This window comes from Myxine glutinosa, chromosome 13, assembly GCF_964187855.1.
Source record: "Myxine glutinosa chromosome 13, kmMyxGlut1.1, whole genome shotgun sequence".
Lineage (NCBI taxonomy): Eukaryota > Metazoa > Chordata > Myxini > Myxiniformes > Myxinidae > Myxine > Myxine glutinosa.
This window is the reverse complement of record NC_136273.1, coordinates 37,990,566-38,009,865: the sequence shown is the minus strand read 5'-3', so window position 1 is coordinate 38,009,865 and position 19,300 is coordinate 37,990,566. Positions and strand designations below refer to the sequence as shown.

General features: G+C 47.9%; 2 protein-coding genes across 2 annotated transcripts in view; both read right to left on the bottom strand.

Annotated features, from left to right (window-relative positions):
* Nucleotides 1-19,300, bottom strand: part of LOC144888663 (uncharacterized) — an 864,061-nt gene that overhangs the window by 700,202 nt on the left and 144,559 nt on the right. The window lies entirely within an intron of this gene.
* Nucleotides 8,671-19,300, bottom strand: part of LOC137438856 (transcription factor AP-2-delta-like) — a 76,088-nt gene continuing 65,458 nt past the window's right edge. Inside the window, exon 9 of the mRNA XM_078767703.1 lies at nucleotides 8,671-9,378. Coding sequence (XP_078623829.1) covers nucleotides 8,671-9,378 — 708 coding nt within the window. The remainder of the gene's footprint in view (nucleotides 9,379-19,300) is intronic.

Genomic DNA, 19,300 nt, shown 5'->3' with positions numbered 1-19,300 from the left:
GTCAAATCCGTTTCTGGTGTTTGTTCCCCCTCCATCCCCTCCCTTACCTCAAACGGCTACACAGCTGACTCCGCACGTGAAAAAGCTGAATGCCTCAACTCTGTGTTTGCCTCTAAATCTTGTGTCCCAAACCCATCCCTCTCTGTACCCACCATACCCAGTCGTACCCTGCTGCTCCTGGACTCCGTGTCCTTTCCTCCTGACAAGGTGGAAAAGTTTCTGTCAACCCTCGACTCTGATTCTGCAACTGGACCCGACGGCATCAGCCCACGGGTCCTAAAATCCTGCTCTGCCGCTCTATCTCACCCTCTCTCTGTTCTCTTCACCCTCTCTTTTGCTCAAGGTCAACTGCCATCTGCTTGGAAATCAGCCAACATCACCGCTTTGCACAAAAAAGGTGCAAAAACAGATCCTAGCAACTACAGACCAATCAGCCTTCTCCCATTTATCAGCAAAGTCATGGAATCCATCATTGCTTCGGATATGAAATCTTTCCTCTTCTTCAATGGCTTGATCTCTGATCATCAATTTGGTTTCAGACCAGGTCACTCTACTCTGGACATGCTGCTTCTGCTGTCTCAACAATGGATGGAGGTCCTCAATGCCAAACAGGAAATTAGAGCTGTCTCCCTCGACATATCACGTGCCTTCGACACGGTCTGGCACCCCGCTCTGCTCACCAAACTCTCCTCCTTTGGTATCCATGGAAATCTCCACGCATGGCTGGCGGACTTCCTCTCTAGTCGTCGTCAACGTGTGGCCCTGAATGGGTTTCTCTCATCTCCTCTTCCTGTTCAGGCTGGAGTTCCCCAAGGCAGTGTTCTGGGCCCCATGCTTTTTCTGGTCTTCATCAATGATCTCTCTGACTCTCTCGAAAATCCTCTCTATCTCTTTGCTGATGACTCCACTCTCTGCCGCTCCATTCCTCTTCCCTCAGATCGGCAGTCTGCTGCCTCCTCACTCTCTGAAGACCTGGACAAAATCACAGACTGGTCAAACAAGTGGAACATGTCTTTCAATCCTGACAAATCTCACACTCTTACTATGTCTCTCCGAAAAGATCGACTGGACAACCCTCCCATCTACTTTCTCAACAATCCTCTCCAAGAAGTTCTGTCGCTCAAGATTTTGGGTCTCACTATCTGCCATGATCTTTCTTGGGAAAACCACATTTCCAAGCTGGCCTCCAAAGCCAGTCGCCGACTGGGCATCCTCCGTCGTGCGAAGTCCTTCCTCGGCACACCTGAGCTCCTCACCACATACAAGGCTTTCATCTGCAGCTCAATGGAATACTGTTCTCCCCTATGGGCCGGTGCTCCTGCCTCACACCTAGCTCGGCTTCACGCTGTTGAAACCAAAGCTTTCAGAATTATTGGAATCTCCCGCGATGAAGCTATCTCTGAGGGCCTTTCACTCACTCACCGCAGGCAGGTAGGTGGTCTTTCTGTCTTCTACCGACTCCTCTCCGGCCTTGCACCCCCAGCTCTCTCTGTGCTCTGTCCCCCAAATATTCCTACAGGTCGCACAAGATCTGCCAGCAACCCTCTGATGGTTAAACTGCCGAAATCTCGGCTCTCTGCTCACCTTCACTCTTTCATTCCTCTTTTCTCCCGCCTCTGGAACAAACTCCCTCACTCCCTTCAATCCCACTCCTCCCTCCAGGTCTTTAAAACAGCTGTTCACCACCATCTCTTATCTTCCCCCATCCAAAACCTTGATCTTTTCTACCCCCGCTAATTCACCCCAGATCCACCTTGTTTGAAATTCCAACTTCTTTCCTGGAAGTCCTGGCAGTGTCCATATGTTTTATACCTTCCCATGCCCCCCCCCCCCCCCCCCAAAGCCCTCGCCCTCTCTCAGATCTCTCGATGTCTCCATGTCTCTCGGTCCCTGCTCTCAAATGTTGTGTTTGTGTCCTTCCCTCTCTCTCCCCATCTTGTCTACCGCTCCCGATGTTATATGTTTTATGTGTCGGTTTGTCTTTCTGTGTGATTAATGTTCGCTCTTTCACGAGCCTCGATCTTGTATACAAAAAAAATAAAAAAAATAAAAAAACCTAATCAGAAAACTCCTTCAGCACCTTTAAAACCACCGATTCCAGCTTTTGAAGAACCATTCAGCCAAGTCATTATTGACTGTGTAGGCCCTTTACCTAAAACTAAGGCTGGACATCAGTATCTGCTGACCATCATGTGTGCTTCCACAAGGTTCCCAGAGGCAGTGCCTCTTAGGAAAATTACTGCGACAGTTATTGCGAAGGCCTTGATTAAATTTTTCACCCTGGTTGGCCTACCTAAGATCATCCAGTCTGATCAAGGTTCCAACTTCATGTCAAAGCTTTTTCAGCTCGTGGTACACCTGTTGGGAGTGAAGCAAGTGAGGTCGAGTACTTACCATTCCGAGAGCCAAGGGGCCTTGGAAATGTTTCACCAGACATTACATAATATGATCAAAACTTACTGCTTTGAATGTGACAAGGATTGGGACGAGGGAATACCCTTATTGTTGTTTGCTACGAGGGAGTCTGTTCAGGAGTCATTGGGGTTCAGTCCTTTTGAACTTGTTTTTGGACACGCAGTTCGAGGACCTTTGAAACTGGTGAAGGAACAGTGGCTACAGGAGGAGTCGCAGTTAACTGTGTTAGAGTATGTGACAACTGTTAGGCACAGATTGGCTAAGGCTTGGAAGTTGCGAGAGGAAACTTGAAAGTGACACAGGATAAAATGAAAGTGAGACATGACAAGACTTCTCAGATAAGCAATTTTAGTCCTGAGGACCAGGTGTTAGTGTTGCTTCCTGTTCCAGGTCAGCTGCTACAGGCTAGGTATTTTGCTCCCTATGCCATCGAAAGGAGGGTTAATGAAACCGATTACGTGGTGACAACTCCCGACCGACGGAAAAAGCGGCAGCTGTGTCATGTTAACTGACTGAAGAAATATTAGGAGAGGAAGCCTGAGGAAAAAATGGCTCCTGTCTCACCTGTCGTACTTGCAGTCGGGGTGCAAGAGAATCCAGAGTTTGAAGCCAGTGTGAGGTTTGATAACTTTGATGACCAGGCTTGTCCCAGATTGACGAACACTGGAGTGTTAAACAACCTAGACCAGAAATTAGGTCATTTGACGAGGGAGCAACCAGGACAATTATACAACCTAATTTCTGAGTTTGCATATTTGTTCACAGATGTACCTGGTCATACCGATCTGGTATATCATGATATGGATGTGGGGGAGGCCACTCCCGTGAAACAACACCCCTACCGGATGAACCCTGTTAAGATGGATTATCTCCAGAAGGAGGTTCAGTATATGTTGGAGAATGACATCATCGAACCAAGCAGTAGTGAATGGAGCTCACCGTGTGTGTTGGTTCCAAAACCCGATGGCAGTTTTCGCTGTTGTACGGATTTAAAACAAGTCAATGCAGTGACCAAGACCGACTCATATCCCATCCCGAGGATTGATGATTGTATTGATAGAATTGGCCCAGCTAAATTTGTGAGCAAATTTGACTTGCCGAAGGGGTATTGGCAGATTCCTCTTAGATCGTGCAAAATCAATTTCGGCCTTCGTCACACCAAATGGGTTGTATCAGCACAAGGTTCTTCCCTTTGAGTTGAAGAAGGGTCCTGCTACGTTTCAATGACTAATCAATAAGCTTATTGCAGACATTGAGGGGGTGGAGGCATATCTAGATGATGTCATCATCCACACCATGACAATAGAAGATCATCTTAAACAAATTCATGAATTCTTCAAGAAATTGACCGAGGCAAGGTTGGCCATAAACTTAGCTAAGACTGAGTTTGTAAAAGCACAGGTGGTGTTCCTCGGCCATGTAGTTGGTCAGGTTCAGGTGCAACCAATGACAGCCAAGATAGAAGCCATTGATCGCTTCCAAATTCCAAAAGGGGAAAAGGAGCTGATGAGATTCTTGGGTATGGCTGGTTGGTACCGGCAGTTCTGCAGGAATTTTTCTGACGTTGCCTCTTTAACGAATTTGCTGAGGAAAGAGACCAAGTTTGTTTGGGATGACAAATGCCAGGCTGCCTTTGCCCAAGTCAAAGCAATATTGATGAGCTCTCCTGTCCTAGCAGCGCCGGATTTTCGAAAACCTTTCAAGTTGGCCATCGATGCAAGTGATGTGGGGGCTGGGGCAGTTCTACTGGAGGAAGGCGATAATGGCATTGATCACCCGGTGTGCTACTATTCGAGGAAGTTTGACAGACATCAGAAAAATTATGCCACTGTGGAAAAAGAGACCCTTGCTCTCCTACTAGCTCGACAGCATTATGAAGTGTATCTGGGAACGACTTAATTTCCTATGAAGGTTTTCACTGATCACAACCCCTTAACCTTCATTCAAAAAATGAAAAATAAAAAGCAGCCGTTGATGAGATGGAGTTTGTCTTTGCAAGAGTTCAACTTGGAAATTAGGCATGTAAAGGGCAGAGACAATGTAGTCGCCGATGCTTTATCCAGAGTAAATTAACCTTGAGGATTCCTGTGCATTGTTTGGAATTTTTATTGCTTAAGTGATTTGATCAGCCATACTTTTGATTTGTAGTTGTTGTGTGTGAGTATTACTTTTGGTTGTTAAAGATACTTTTTCTGTGGAAAGAACGTTTTCACTGTGTTCAAACTTTCTTCCTTGAATGTGGGGAGTGTTATGGATTCATCACTTCCGCCTTTGTTGTTATTATATATTTGTAGGATTTTTAGTTTCAGGTAATTTTGTTGTTAAGATTTTTGTGTGAAATGGAGATGACTTTAGTAAAAGGTAAAAAGAAATGTTTGTGGAGGAAAAAGAAAAACGCGGCAAAGAACCAGAAGGAGGAGGGGGAGTTCTTTCACGAGCTCTTTCACGAGCCTCGATGTTGTATATATTTTAAAAAAGCGGCTGCGAGCAGACTTTATTGATATTGGTTGCGAATGAGTTGAGGCTTCCCAGGGGAGGGATTGCCCACGACATCGTCCTATATTGCGAGTGCAATTAAACCTGCGTCTCAAGGTTTTATCACCAAGTGTGAGTCATCGTTGGAGAAATCAAGCGCCTCCATTATGGGCCAACACGCCATTTTCCTCGAAGAAGAAGAGGCTGTCCGCTTGGTACATCTTGTCATGTCGTTGGGATTTCCATATCAACCTCATCGTGTTGATTGCCGTTGGTTTACATATCGGCTCAATTTTCATATTGACCTCTCACCTCGTAACTCCTCGTTTGCCATCGTGCCGATACCTGCCTGCTGTCGCCATTCTGCACGGCTTCACCCTGTGGAGATTCGTGCATGGACTTTGGGGAATGTTACATCCCACTCACGTTTGGCGTATCATGAGTTTATTGCTTTGAGAGCATTGGGGAATGATGGTACCATCATATGTATTGTTCATTTGATGCAAGTGATATTTTCATTGTACTTTCTTTAATAGTGTTGTTATTGTGTGTGTGAAAGTTCTTTATACAATTGTTTCGTTCTACAATTGCATTGGTGTGGTTTTACCATGGTTTATTAGAACACTCAAAAGAACAAATCTTTCTGCCTTGTTCCCACTCCAGACTCTGAGGTGCACCGTAACCGGGGTTTTGGGAGGTAATATGTAACACATACCTCTACCACGCTGAACACATTATGTTTTGCATCCACTGATAGGCCGGATCTGGATTCGGAACTGAACCAAAATCGAATGGGCTTGTTCTTGTCACCTAACTCATCAACCAAATTTCATCCAAATCCATCGACAACATTTTCAGATATCGTGTTATCTATCATTTTTGCTCCTATCACTAACTCAATGGTGAAAAATCACTGAATTTTTTTTTCATTCTCCTATCCGGATCTTCACCAAAATCGAATTTATTCTTCCTTGTCACACACCCAACCTGTCCACGAAATTTCGCCCAAATCCGTCCACAGCTTTTTTATATATCCTGTTCACATACAGCCACAGAACCGACAGGCAGACACATACAGACACACAGCCAGACACACACAGATAGACACACATACAGTCACACATACTGCACACATACAGTCACAATCACATCACACATACTGCATTTCAGGGCACAGACAGACACATACAGACAGACACATACACACATACAGACTGACAGACACACCTACAGACAGATAGACACATATACAGACAGAGACACATAGACACACAGATATGGGTGAAACATAACCTCTGCCCACCTTAGGTGGCAGAGGTAGGAAACACCTATTTCAGGGCAGGATCACCTGGCAAGATATGTCCCTGTGAAAATGTCAGGTAATAAAAGCTATTTTTGTCCATGGTTCCCCAAAAAGGTTTTAGCGTTACCTGCTCTGTTAGGTTATAGTTAATTAATAAACCACAAACCAACTACCTGGAATTGCATCCGGTATCTTCACCAGAATGCAGAGTAAGGGGAAATCGACCAATTTCTGACGTTACCAGGTGTTACCGGCAGGTGGCAACCATACATGGTGTTTGGAGCAAAATGTTGCACATTCAGCTGACACAAGACATGTCACACAAGACACTTTTGAACACCTGGATCGTGATGACCCGACATTGTGAGACGTGGTGATTGTACATGGAAATATATTGTGAGATGTGGTGATCGTACTTGGAAATACATTATCAGATGTGGTGATCGTATGATCGTACAGGGAAATACATTGTGAGATGTGGTGATCGCATATGGAAATACATTGTGAGATGTGGTGATCGGATGATCGGATGATCGTACATGGAAATGCGTTGTGAGATGTGCTGATCGCATATGGAAATACATTGTGAGATGTGGTGATCGGATGATCGGATGATCGTACATGGAAATGCATTGTGAGATGTTGTGATCGTACATGGAAATACATTGTGAGATGTTGTGATCGTACATGAAAATACATTGTGAGATGTGGTGATCGTACATGGAAATGCATTGTGAGATGTGGTGATCGCATATGGAAATACATTGTGAGATGTGGTGATCGTACATGGAAATGCATTGTGAGATGTGGTGATCGCATATGGAAATACATTGTGAGATGTGGTGATCGGATGATCGGATGATCGTACATGGAAATGCATTGTGAGATGTGGTGATCGTACATGGAAATACATTGTGAGATGTGGTGATCGGATGATCGGATGATCGTACATGGAAATACATTGTGAGATGTGGTGATCGTACATCGAAATACATTGTGAGATGTGGTGATCGTACATGGAAATACATTGTGAGATGTTATAATCGTGCATGGAAATACATTGTGAGATGTGATGATCGTCCATGGAAATACATTGTGAGATGTGATGATAGTCCATGGAAATACATTGTGAGATGTGATGATAGTCCATGGAAATACATTGTGAGATGTGATGATAGTCCATGGAAATACATTGTGAGATGTGATGATAGTCTATGGAAATACATTGGGAGATGTGGTGATCGGCTGGGAGCACCTGCTGTGCCATTGATGCAGTGCCCTCTTATGGTTGGAGCAGGAATTTGGGATTTGTTCAGGGTGCCGGCGATAGCTCACCTACTCTGCTCGGACACCGTGGGATCTTTAACATCCGTCAAGTGGTGTCGGCAGATGGCACACTCGTTTAATATCTATTCAAGGCACATGGATGAATCATGCTGCCTGTGAAACACCATCACGACAGTTTATGGTTGGGTCAGGGTTAAAACTCGGGCTAGACAACATAGATATGAGTGTGCTAGCCTCGAGGCTATCCTGGTCTTGCCGGCCCTGTTTGTATGGTGTGTATCTGTGGACCAAGTTCAGCAATGTGTGTGTATCGTGTGTATACTACGTAAGAGTGTGTGTGTGTACTATGTATATAAACAACAAATAAACAAACAGGAAGACGTCATGCAGGGCATGATACTTGCAAAATCCAACCTTCCCCCACAAAAAAGTTGCCATGGATACATCAAATTGTCCATTTTATTGACATTTAAATTGACGATCGTAATCAAACCTCAGGTCAATCAGATTAAAATTGATGATTTTTCAGATGAAAATTGATGATTTTAGAAGTTTGACCTTGAGTTGACCTTTGACCTTAAAATAGTTGGTTTCCCAATTCAATGAGGCACGATGAAATTGCTGTTAAGTTTACAACAGGATGAAAAATGATGATTTTTTCAAATGAAAATTGATGCTTTTTTAGATGAAAATTGATGATTTTGGAAGTTTGACGTTGAGTTAACCTTTAACCTTTTAACCTCAAAAATAGTTGGTTTCCCAATTTAGTGACTCAATATGCAAATGCTGACCTCAAGATGACCCTTGACCTCAAAATAAATAGGCTTCTTCCTTATGAACAACACTATCAGGTGAAGTTTTGTAAAGATCTCTTTAAAATTGTGCCCGGTCGGCGATTGACAGACAGACAAACATACAGACAGATTAACGCACAAGACCAACAAATGTACTTTAACAATCTTCGATTTTGCAAGTAATAAACCCTTTAAAAGGTAAGAAAACCTGTTTCAGCTCTCTGTCTGCCTTCCGTGTGTGTGTGCTGCCATTATTTCTGCCGAATCGAATGCTCCTTGGAGAACAGTAAGTTAGGATTAATTGAACGCAGTGCATAAAAGTTTGTTCGGTCCATCTGCCGCGTCTAAATTGGCGCTGTGGTTCCTAATTTAACGGGAGCTTCAAACGTGACAATATCAAGGCAAAACTCTTTGTTTGCCTTGACCAAGTTCACAAACATCCTTGTCATCTTGACCTGGTTCACAAACGTCTTTGTCATCTTGACCTGGTTCATCAACGTCTTTGTCATCTTGACCTGGTTCACAAACATCCTTGTCATCTTGACCTGGTTCACAAACATCCTTGTCATCTTGACCTGGTTCACAAACGTCTTTGTCATCTTGACCAAGTTCACAAACATCCTTGTCATCTTGACCTGGTTCATAAACATTCTTGTCATCTTGACCTGGTTCACAAACATCCTTCTCATCTTGACCAAGTTCACAAACGTCCTTGTCATCTTGACCTGGTTCATCAACGTCTTTGTCATCTTGACCAAGTTCACAAACATCCTTGTCATCTTGACCAAGTTCACAAACATCCTTGTCATCTTGACCTGGTTCATCAACGTCTTTGTCATCTTGACAAAGTTCACAAACATCCTTGTCATCTTGACCTGGTTCATCAACGTCTTTGTCATCTTGACCTGGTTCACAAACATCCTTGTCATCTTGACCTGGTTCATCAACGTCTTTGTCATCTTGACCAAGTTCACAAACATCCTTGTCATCTTGACCTGGTTCATGAACGTCTTTGTCATCTTGACCTGGTTCACAAACATCCTTCTCATCTTGACCTGGTTCACAAACATCCTTCTCATCTTGACCTGGTTCACTGCAGTCGGCCTATACATTGTGTAGTAGAGTTAATGATTCATCCACCCCGTGATGCAGCCCAACAATAACTTGCTCCTACTTTGAGGCAATGTCAAGCTCGCTTGCTCGTGGTGTTAAATAAAAGGGATATTAAAACCAGCGAGATTTCAACTATGGGACATTCTGTTCCACAAGGGGGCGAGTTACCGGCTGAGCCATCTATTTATAATTCCAGTAATCTCTGTCTGTACGTTTGTACGTTTGTACGTCTGTACGTCTGTTTGTCTGTGACCGCTGTTTCTCGACAACCACGGGTCCGATATACTTTTAACTTGCCAGGTATATTGCTGGGGACCCGAGGATGTGCCTTTTCAAGGTTTCATATTAATCGGACAATTACTTACCGAGCTATGTCCAAAAAACGATTCAACCAATCAGAGAGCAGCGAACGATCGCGTGTGCCGAACGTGGCGGGCACACTCTGCCTCGGATGGCACATTTGAGAGCGTATTCATTTATTTCACGTTTGCAAACTATGTTGGCGTTAAACTATGTTTTACAACTAATAAAAACGAATTTGCGATTCATTCGCTTTCCTGCGCGTTTGTGTACGCGATGGCGATTTCTTTACCAAACTCCGGAAGCCGTTCGCTTTGGACCGAACCATTGCATGTAAATAGAGGGGGGGGATATAATTTTAGATATATAGATATAGTACGGGCATGCCCTAGTATGTTCAAACCCATTAAGCGTGAAGACAAAGTATATACACCAAATATATTGTTGTGGATATGAGAATTGTGTTTTTTATTGTTGTAAAAATATCACCCTCCTTCCTCCAGTTGTGTATAAAGGTCAAAGGGCGTCCCTTAGTTAGGTCATATACAATCGCGTTAGCCAATCATAGATTTCCTGCTTGTTGGTAGTTATTTCCTTATTCTGTGTATTAGGTTAAGGCTTTGTCTTCCATTAATTAATACTCCATTGCACCGAATTAAAATAGAGTAGATTCCCTTTCATTTCCATTCCCTTTCATTCCCATTCCTAAAGCCTCGATTGCCAACTGCATTCGCCGCCATTGCCATGTGCTCCAGCTCGGAGAAGAAAGGCGTGTCTCCACCTCGTCATAGAGGGGAGGAGTGAGTCGGCCCCGCTCAACCAACCCAGCCAAAGGGGTTTGGCTTGAGAGGGCGGGGGAAGAGCGATCGGGGAGGTTCGCAAAGGTTGAAGGGCGGGGCCTATATAACCCGCAGCGGGACGCTCCCCATGCCAGATGAGTTCTGAGTCCAAGACAGATGCGCCTGAGATAAGTCCAGAGGAGGTGAGACGAGCTTCGGAGAGAGATGCACAAAAGAGTCCACCGCAGCTTGTGAACAAACCGCAGCTTGGAGCGTCGACGGCGGTGACGACAGTTGCGGCCAAGAAGCCACGTCACCGTGCGGAGACGATTGGGGAGAGTCGGCGGCTGCTCAACTCGAGCCGGGATCACACCCACCACCCGCATCCTTCCAGCTCTGTGGACCACTTGGACCTTCCCCTCCTTCCAGCCAATCGTTCCTGCCTTCATTTCCCCATTCGTGTGAGCTTGATTGTCGTCTGTTTTGTATGTCTTGTCCTGGGGTATTAATTAAGACTGTAGGTAAGCTAGCGTTGCACTGTGTCTCCTTGATTCCTTCTGTCTTTATTTTATTATCCTTCCTCCTCCTTGGTTTCTTTTGGTTGTAAATAGTAGTAATAAATTATAGTCGTATTGCAAATCCTTTTTGTCTTCTTCTTCTTCACATCCGTCGTCTTTGTCTTTTCCCAATTGAATACCTGTGGCACGATTTGGCTAACGTTAAGGAATCGGGTCTAGTCATTGTTAACGGTTCGGGCCGCGGCTGCCATCCGCTCGGCAAATTCACATCTTATCCGCGGTCACGAACGGGGCTGTGCACCGGCCTTTCCGGAGGTCGCGGTGCAGCTTCAGGGACCATGTCGGTCAGTAACAAACGAGGGGACTAATCCCCCCTCAAAGGGGAACCATAGGCCGACGTTGGGTTCCGCAACAATTGGTGTTGGGAGCGAGATACGGACCTGAAGCGCTTAGCGCGCTCAAATCACGAGTGGGCCGAAATTTTGTTTTATAAAATCCGAAATTTGAAAATCGTGCCATGGATGGTCAAGATGATCGGATGCCGGTGGGGGAACTAGAAGAGGGGTTAGGGGTAACCCAGGACCACAGGGAAGAAATGGAGGAGAGCAATGAGGATGTGGTTGAGGAGGTATCACTATCAGGCGCACAAAATGGCACCCTCGCGCGTGTGGCTGGAGAGGCGCAAAATGGCACCTCACACGAGCTTGCGGCAGCCGCGCCCGCAGCACTGGTGGATTCGAACATTTTTTTGCTACAAATGGGGGCCCTTATGGAAAAAATGGGTGAGCGATTGGAGGGCCAAATGGGGGCAATGAGGGACGAAGCGAGGGGTACTAGTGAGCAATTAAGAGACGGGTTAAACAATATGGGAAATAAATTTGAGGGGTTAGACAACGGGATAAAAGGTAAAGAATTGGTTAACGGGGCTGGAAGATAAGATGGAAGGCAAATTGCGGGAGATAGGGGAGCAATCCGCCCGGGAAATCAAACGGATGGGGAACCAGATAGAGGAGGTGAAAATCGGGTTGGAAGGTAAACTGGATGCTCAGAGGGATGAATTGGGACAGATGAGGGCGGCATCTACGAAAGAAATGGAGGAGATGGGGGAGGAGATAAGACGAGGTGTAAGCGAGGAGATCTCGGGGGTACGCGAGGAGGTAAAGCGAGGTGAGAAGCGTATGGAGAAAGAGGTGAGAAATAGTATGGCTAGGTTACAGGGGGGCATAGAGGGTCTGACGAGGGGAGTAGAACAGCTGACGGTGAGACAAAAGGAACTAGTGGAGCAGGTGGAAAAGAACACTGCGGTACTAGGAGGGTTGAAAGCGACACAAAACGAAATCAAAAATGACTTGATAGCGACGAAGAGGGAATGTCAGATGGTACGTGAGGGACTGTCAACGAGGTTGGACGAGGTGACAGAGGCAATGGAGACAAAGGACCGGGAGGTGAGGTCGCACATAGAAACGGTCAAGGTGGCCTTAGAGGACGAAATTGAGGAGACCCACCGGGAAATAAAAGAGGTGAAGCAAAAATTAGAGGATGTGGCAGGGGGGTGAGTGAAATTAAGAAGAGACGGAGGGAAACTAAGAGGGAAATAAAGGAGGAAGTAATGGATATGTGCAAGGTCGGTGCTCAAATCGTGATGGTGTGCTCGCTAACCAGATAAAGAGTTTGCAGGTGGTGAAGGAGGTGCGGAGATGAGGTGCCGAGGTGAGTGGCGATATACGCGGAAATGCATATGGTGTGAGGGGAGCTTCAGTCGGCTTGGGGGTTGGTTTGGACCCTGGTGTTCGTGAGAGGCCGCTGGTGAAGTGTGCGAAAGGTACGGAGTGTGAAAGAGGAGGTGTGCAAGAATGTCCGACTATGGGGTGTGTGAGGAAAAAGTGCGCGCCGAGGAGTGAGTGTGCTGTCGAGAGTGAGTTGGTCATAGCGCGTGTGCGGGGGGGCACATGGAAGCGCGGGATGGGGAGTGTTACAGAGGATGTGATGGAAGCATGCACACTTGTGGTGAGTGTTATGGAGGATGTAACGGGAGAGTGTGCGCGAGAAAGGTGTGTAACAGAGGAGTGTATGGGTACAGAGTGCGCGGTCGAGAGTAAGGGTGAATGCGCGACCGAGTGTGGTGGTAAAAGTAGTAAGAGTGACACGGAGCGTGAGTTGGTTGTGGCAGGTGAGAGAGGATGTACACCTGGAGTGGAAGGAAGCACACCTGAGATGGTCGAGCGCGTGTGGGAATGCACGCTGAAGTTAGTTGTAAAGCACGTGGTTGGGTGTGCAAGTGAGAGCACACCTGTGGTTGTCACAGAGGAGGTGACCGAGGAGGGGGCGCGAAGAGGTGTGTTGGTGAGGTGTGCGCACGACGAGTGTGTGCCAAGGTGTGTGGTGGTCAGGTGTGTGACAAAGTCTGTAAGCGGAATTAGTGTACCTGGGTGTGTAAGAGAAGGTGCAATGACGAGGAGCATGGGAACGGCTGGATGTATGAGCAAGGAACGGGCTGCGGGGTGTAAGCATGCAAGTGGAGCATCGACGCTAAACGGGTTAGCGGTTAGATCGACTTATAGCCGAAGCGGGCCCTCGCTGCGTGCCGGGCAGCTTCGTGTGCCACGGGGACCCGCGGGGATCGTAACCGTGGCGGTTTCAAAAGAACCGCCGTGCGGGATCCACGCTGGGCCGCGCTCTGAACGGCCGCGTCCGTGCTCCGCTAGGCAGAACGGGCGGCCCGGTAAGAAGGGTCGTCATGGCGACCCCTTTTTGTTGAGGCGTTCCAGCAGGGCGAGATCGGGCCATTGGACGGCTCCGTGCCGAGATGGTGCGTGGGATCTCAGCCCGAGTAAACCTCCTTCCCTGCACCGAAGGCCGGACGCATCCAACCGCCGGCACCAAACAACCCGCATTCATTGCTCGGCTTTGCGAAGCCGAGTTTTGGAGATGAATTGGCGCACCGAGAGGCTCTATTGAGTAGACTGTGATGATGATAGTGTTTTGGACCCGAAATTGAAAAGCAAAATTTGATGATTGGCAAAGGATTGGCAGAGTGATGATTGGCAGATGATTGGTAGTGATTGGCAATTTTTTAATTGGCTGGAATTTGGTGTGCAAAATTGGTAGTGGAAGATACCTGATGTGATGGGATGGCAACTCTGCCATCCCTCACAGCGGGGGCAAAGGAGCAATAGAGTTATGGGGTTGGCAGTGAAAACTAGCCCGGGAGGGTTAGGATATAGTGTGTAGGGACCTAGAGATTGACAATAGGTAACGGTAAGGTTAGGTAGTGACAATGATACCTGTAGTGGGGACGCAGGTAGATTAGTTTGGATTATAATGACGAGGGAGCGCAATAGTTTAAAGGGGCGACTGGGAAGCGCAAGTTCCAGAGGGGAGTAGTTAGATGAGATGATGCCGAGTGATTGTGAATTGTATTGAGCGTGGAAGTGTATGGAGCAGTGAGTGAGGAACAATTGAGATTGCACAGGTGTGCAACTGAACAGGTGTATGGAGCAGTGTATGAGTGAGTGATGGCGATGTGTGTTGTGTTGACCAAATAGTCCAGAGAGGAAGGAGGGTGCAGGAAGCACCAAGTGTGATTGCACAGGTGTGCAACTACAGGTGAATGGAGAATGGTTGTATGGAATAAATGGTATGGAATATATGGAGTATGCAATGGATGGTCGTGGAGTGAGTATGGTGGAAACTGTGGAGTGGAGTGGATGGTGCGAAGGTGTGGATGGGGGAAAGGAGGATGGACCCCATCACGAATAGCCGGGGAGGGTAGTGTAAGTGTTAGGTAGAGGGTACAGGTAAATTGTGGTTGGATATTGGCATCTGTGGTGCGTGTGGAAGAATGGAGTTTGGATGGGTGCATTAGTGACGTGGAAATGGCTGGGCGTGTAGCCTGTTAGTATGTGTAGTTGATTGGGCACTCCACCACTGTGAGGATGTTGGCCAGGTGAGGCCGCAGGTGGGCTCTGGGAGCCGGTAGAGTTGTTGTGGATGGGGCCCGAGGATCCGGAGGACGGACCCGGGTAGCCCAGTGCCAGAGGGCACCGAGAGGTGACAGAGCCAGGAGGGGCCTTCCCCAGTTAGATAGGTTAGGGTGAGGAGCTAGGTAAGCTCGGGTGGCAACTACAGTGGTGGAGGTGTGCAGGTGGGTAGACCTGCTGGGAGAGCTACACGACTCAGCCTGGAAATTGTGCAAGGGCACCGGGAGATGAACCGGGGGAGTGAGACCCCAAATTGAGAAGCACCACAGTTTGGTCAATGGGAATTTGGTTCTTAAAACCGCATAGAGTAAGGTGGCCAATGGTTTGGCAGGGAAAGACCCCGGGTAGTGTAAAGTGTGTTAATGTCAGTTAGAGGATAGTTAGGATGGAAATCTCCTCGCACCATCTACATCCACTCACCTGAGGTGACGTACCTCCACACCATGCCAGGTTGTTTTTGTTATTCTTATTGTGCAGATGTTTGGAATGTGAGACGCATCATGACGTGGGTGTGACATTGTGCTTTGTGTTCCATCTCTCCCTCCTTATGAGGATTGATGATGAATTGGGTGATGGCAAATTTGGTTAGAGGGATTTTGGGGACGAATTTGGTATAGGGGAAATATGGGGAAGACGTGACGATAGCGACGGATTTGTAAGGTGGAGTGTAAATGTGTAGGTTTTTGTACATATGGGGTAAGGGCAAGGGTAGTGTAGGTCACATGTGGGGGGGCGTACGGTAGGGACGAGCTTTTCTCCGCTCCGTCTCCATACGCACCTCGCCTTGCATTGCCTTTATTGATGTGTACCCTTGTGACCTTACCCCTCGCTCACCTGTCTTTCCCCCCCCCCCCCCCCCTTGTCTCCCGCACGAGGACTGTGCGCCACTGGGCGCCGAGGGGAGCGTGCGGGAGTCCGCCATTGTGCGCCCAAAACTCTCGCAACCACAGCTGTCTGCATCGATGCACCACGTATGAACCACATGTCCGTGGCTGAGCACCACTGATGGACCCCATGGGTTGGGGCATGGCCCCTCTGCTGGAACCGGCCATGAAGGCCCGAGATCTTGCTGGTGGACCTGGGTCACAGGGCACAGATGCCACACAGGTGAACCACAATAGTCGGCCCTGTGGGCCATAAATAAATAAAAACGGACACGTTTGGTGCATTTCATTTTATGTCCAAATAGGCCGCCAGTAAGAAAGTGATGAAGTTGACAACATCTGGAAGATAACAATAGCCAGCAGAGGGAGCCGAAGAGCAAGACACCACCAACGGTTTGTTGTTTTTATTTTTATTGAACTGTGTTGACTGTGCACCGATTGGTGCTTGAGGGTGCTTTGGTGCGTTTTGGGTGCTTTCTGGTGCGTCGATGCAGGGCAGACTGTCTCCCCCCCAAAAGAACAATCACAGGTCCTGGGTTGCGTTTTGTAAATAAAATAGCGTCGTTGTAAATAATGCGCCCCCACCGTAAGTGTTTTTGTTTGAAGACCATTCCGCAATTCGGTTAGCTGTGGGCGTGAGTCTGTTAGGCAGGGTGCATTGGAGCAGCGGGACATATTTATTTGTGTTTTAAAACTGTCACACTCAGGGTCAGGTTAAATGTAGAGGGAACTACACCTACGGGCTACGTGCCTCACTAAAAGTAAAAGTAATAGGCCCGGAAGGTGCCTAAGAGGGGGAGGGTGCAGTGTTGTGGATATGAGAATTGTGTTTTTTTATTGTTGTAAAAATATCACCCTCCTTCCTCCAGTTGTGTATAAAGGTCAAAGGGCGTCCCTTAGTTCGGTCATATACAATCGCGTTAGCCAATCATAGATTTCCTGCTTGTTGGTTGTTATTTCCTTATTCTGTGTATTAGGTTAAGGCTTTGTCTTCCATTAATTAATACTCCATTGCACCGATATTCAAATAGAGTAGATTCCCTTTCATTTCCATTCCCTTTCATTCCCATTCCTAAAGCCTCGATTGCCAACTGCATTCGCCGCCATTGCCATGTGCTCCGGCTCGGAGAAGAAAGGCGTGTCTCCACCTCGTCATAGAGGGGAGGAGTGAGTCGGCCCCACTAAACCAACCCAGCCAAAGGCTTGGCTTGAGAGGGCGGGGGAAGAGCGATCGGGGAGGTTCGCAAAGGTTGAAGGGCGGGGCCTATATAACCCGCAGCGGGACGCTCCCCACGCCAGATGAGTTCTGAGTCCAAGACAGATGTGCCTGAGATAAGTCCAGAGGAGGTGAGACGAGCTTCGGAGAGAGACGCACAAAAGAGTCCACCGCAGCTTGTGAACAAACCGCAGCTTGGAGCGTCGACAGCAGTGACGACAGTTGCGGCCAAGAAGCCACGTCGCCGTGCGGAGACGATTGGGGAAAGTCGGCGGCTGCTCAACTCGAGCCGGGATCACACCCACCACCCGCATCCTTCCAGCTCTGTGGACCACTTGGACCTTCCCCTCCTTCCAGCCAATCGTTCCTGCCTTCATTTCCCCATTCGTGTGAGTTTGATTGTCGTCCGTTTTGTGTGTCTTGTCCTGGGGTATTAATTAAGACTGTAGGTAAGCTAGCATTGCACTGTGTCTCCTTGATTCCTTCTGTCTTTATTTTATTATCCTTCCTCCTTGGTTTCTTTTGGTTGTAAATAGTAGTAATAAATTATAGTCGTATTGCAAACACTTTTTGTCTTTTTTTGTCTTTCCCTCACAGTCCCCCTGTGCTGTCTTTCCCTCGCGGTCCCCCTGTGCTGTCTTTCCCTCGTGGTCCCCCTGTGCTGTCTTTCCCTCATGGTCCCCCTGTACTGTCTTTCCCTCGTGGTCCCCCTGTGCTGTCTTTCCCTCGTGGTCCCCCTGTGCTGTCTTTCCCTCGCGGTCCCCCTGTGCTGTCTTTCCCTCACGGTCCCCCTGTGCTGTCTTTCCCTCGTGGTCCCCCTGTGCTGTCTTTCCCTCGCGGTCCTCCTGTGCTGTCTTTCCCTCATGGTCCCCCTGTACTGTCTTTCCCTCGTGGTCCCCCTGTGCTGTCTTTCCCTCGTGGTCCCCTGTGCTGTCTTTCCCTCGCGGTCCCCCTGTACTGTCTTTCCCTCGCGGTCCCCCTGTGCTGTCTTTCCCTCGCGGTCCCCCTGTGCTGTCTTTCCCTCGCGGTCCCCCTGTGCTGTCTTTCCCTCACGGTCCCCCTGTGCTGTCTTCCCCTAGTGTTCCCCCTGTGCTGTCTTTCCCTCACGGTCCCCCTGTGCTGTCTTCCCCTCGTGTTCCCCCTGTGCTGTCTTTTCCTCACGGTCCCCCTGTGCTATCTTCCCCTCGTGGTCCCCCTGTACTGTCTTTCCCTCGCGGTCCCCCTGTACTGTCTTTCCCTCACGGTCCCCCTGTGCTGTCTTTCCCTCGTGGTCCCCCTGTACTGTCTTTCCCTCGTGGTCCCCCTGTACTGTCTTTCCCTCGTGGTCCCCCTGTACTGTCTTTCCCTCGCGGTCCCCCTGTGCTGTCTTTCCCTCGTGGTCCCCCTGTACTGTCTTTCCCTCGTGGTCCCCCTGTACTGTCTTTCCCTCGTGGTCCCCCTGTGCTGTCTGTCCCTCGTGGTCCCCCTGTGCTGTCTTTCCCTCGCGGTTGTCAGCTCTTTCACGAGCCTCGATTCAGTATACAAAAAAATACAAAAAAAAAACTGCTTGCCAACGGAACACACCAGAACCCTTGCTTTTGCTTGCCAAGTGGTTGAGATGGAACAGCTGTCTTGGCAAGCGATAACAAACTGCTTGCTGACCGAACACACCACAACCCTTGCTTTTGCTTGCCAAGCGGTTGATATGGAACAGCTGTCTTGGCAAGCGATAACAAATTGCTTGCTGACGGAACACACCACAACCCCTTGCTTTTGCTTGCCAAGCGGTTGATATGGAACAGCTGTCTTGGCAAGCGATAACAAATTGCTTGCTGACGGAACACACCACAACCCTTGCTTCGCTTGCCAAGCGGTTGATATGGAACAGCGGTCTTGGCAAGCGATAACAAATTGCTTGCTGACGGAACACACCACAACCCTTGCTTCGCTTGCCAAGCGGTTGATATGGAACAGCTGTCTTGGCAAGCGAGAAAAATTGCTTGCTGACGGAACACACCACAACCATTGCTTCGCTTGCGAAGCGGTTGATATGGAACAGCTGTCTTGGCAAGCGATAACAAATTGCTTGCTGACGGAACACACCACAACCCTTGCTTTTGCTTGCGAAGCGGTTGATATGGAACAGCTGTCTTGGCAAGCGATAACAAATTGCTTGCTGATGGAACACACCACAACCCTTGCTTTTGCTTGCGAAGCGGTTGATATGGAACAGCTGTCTTGGCAAGCGATAACAAAT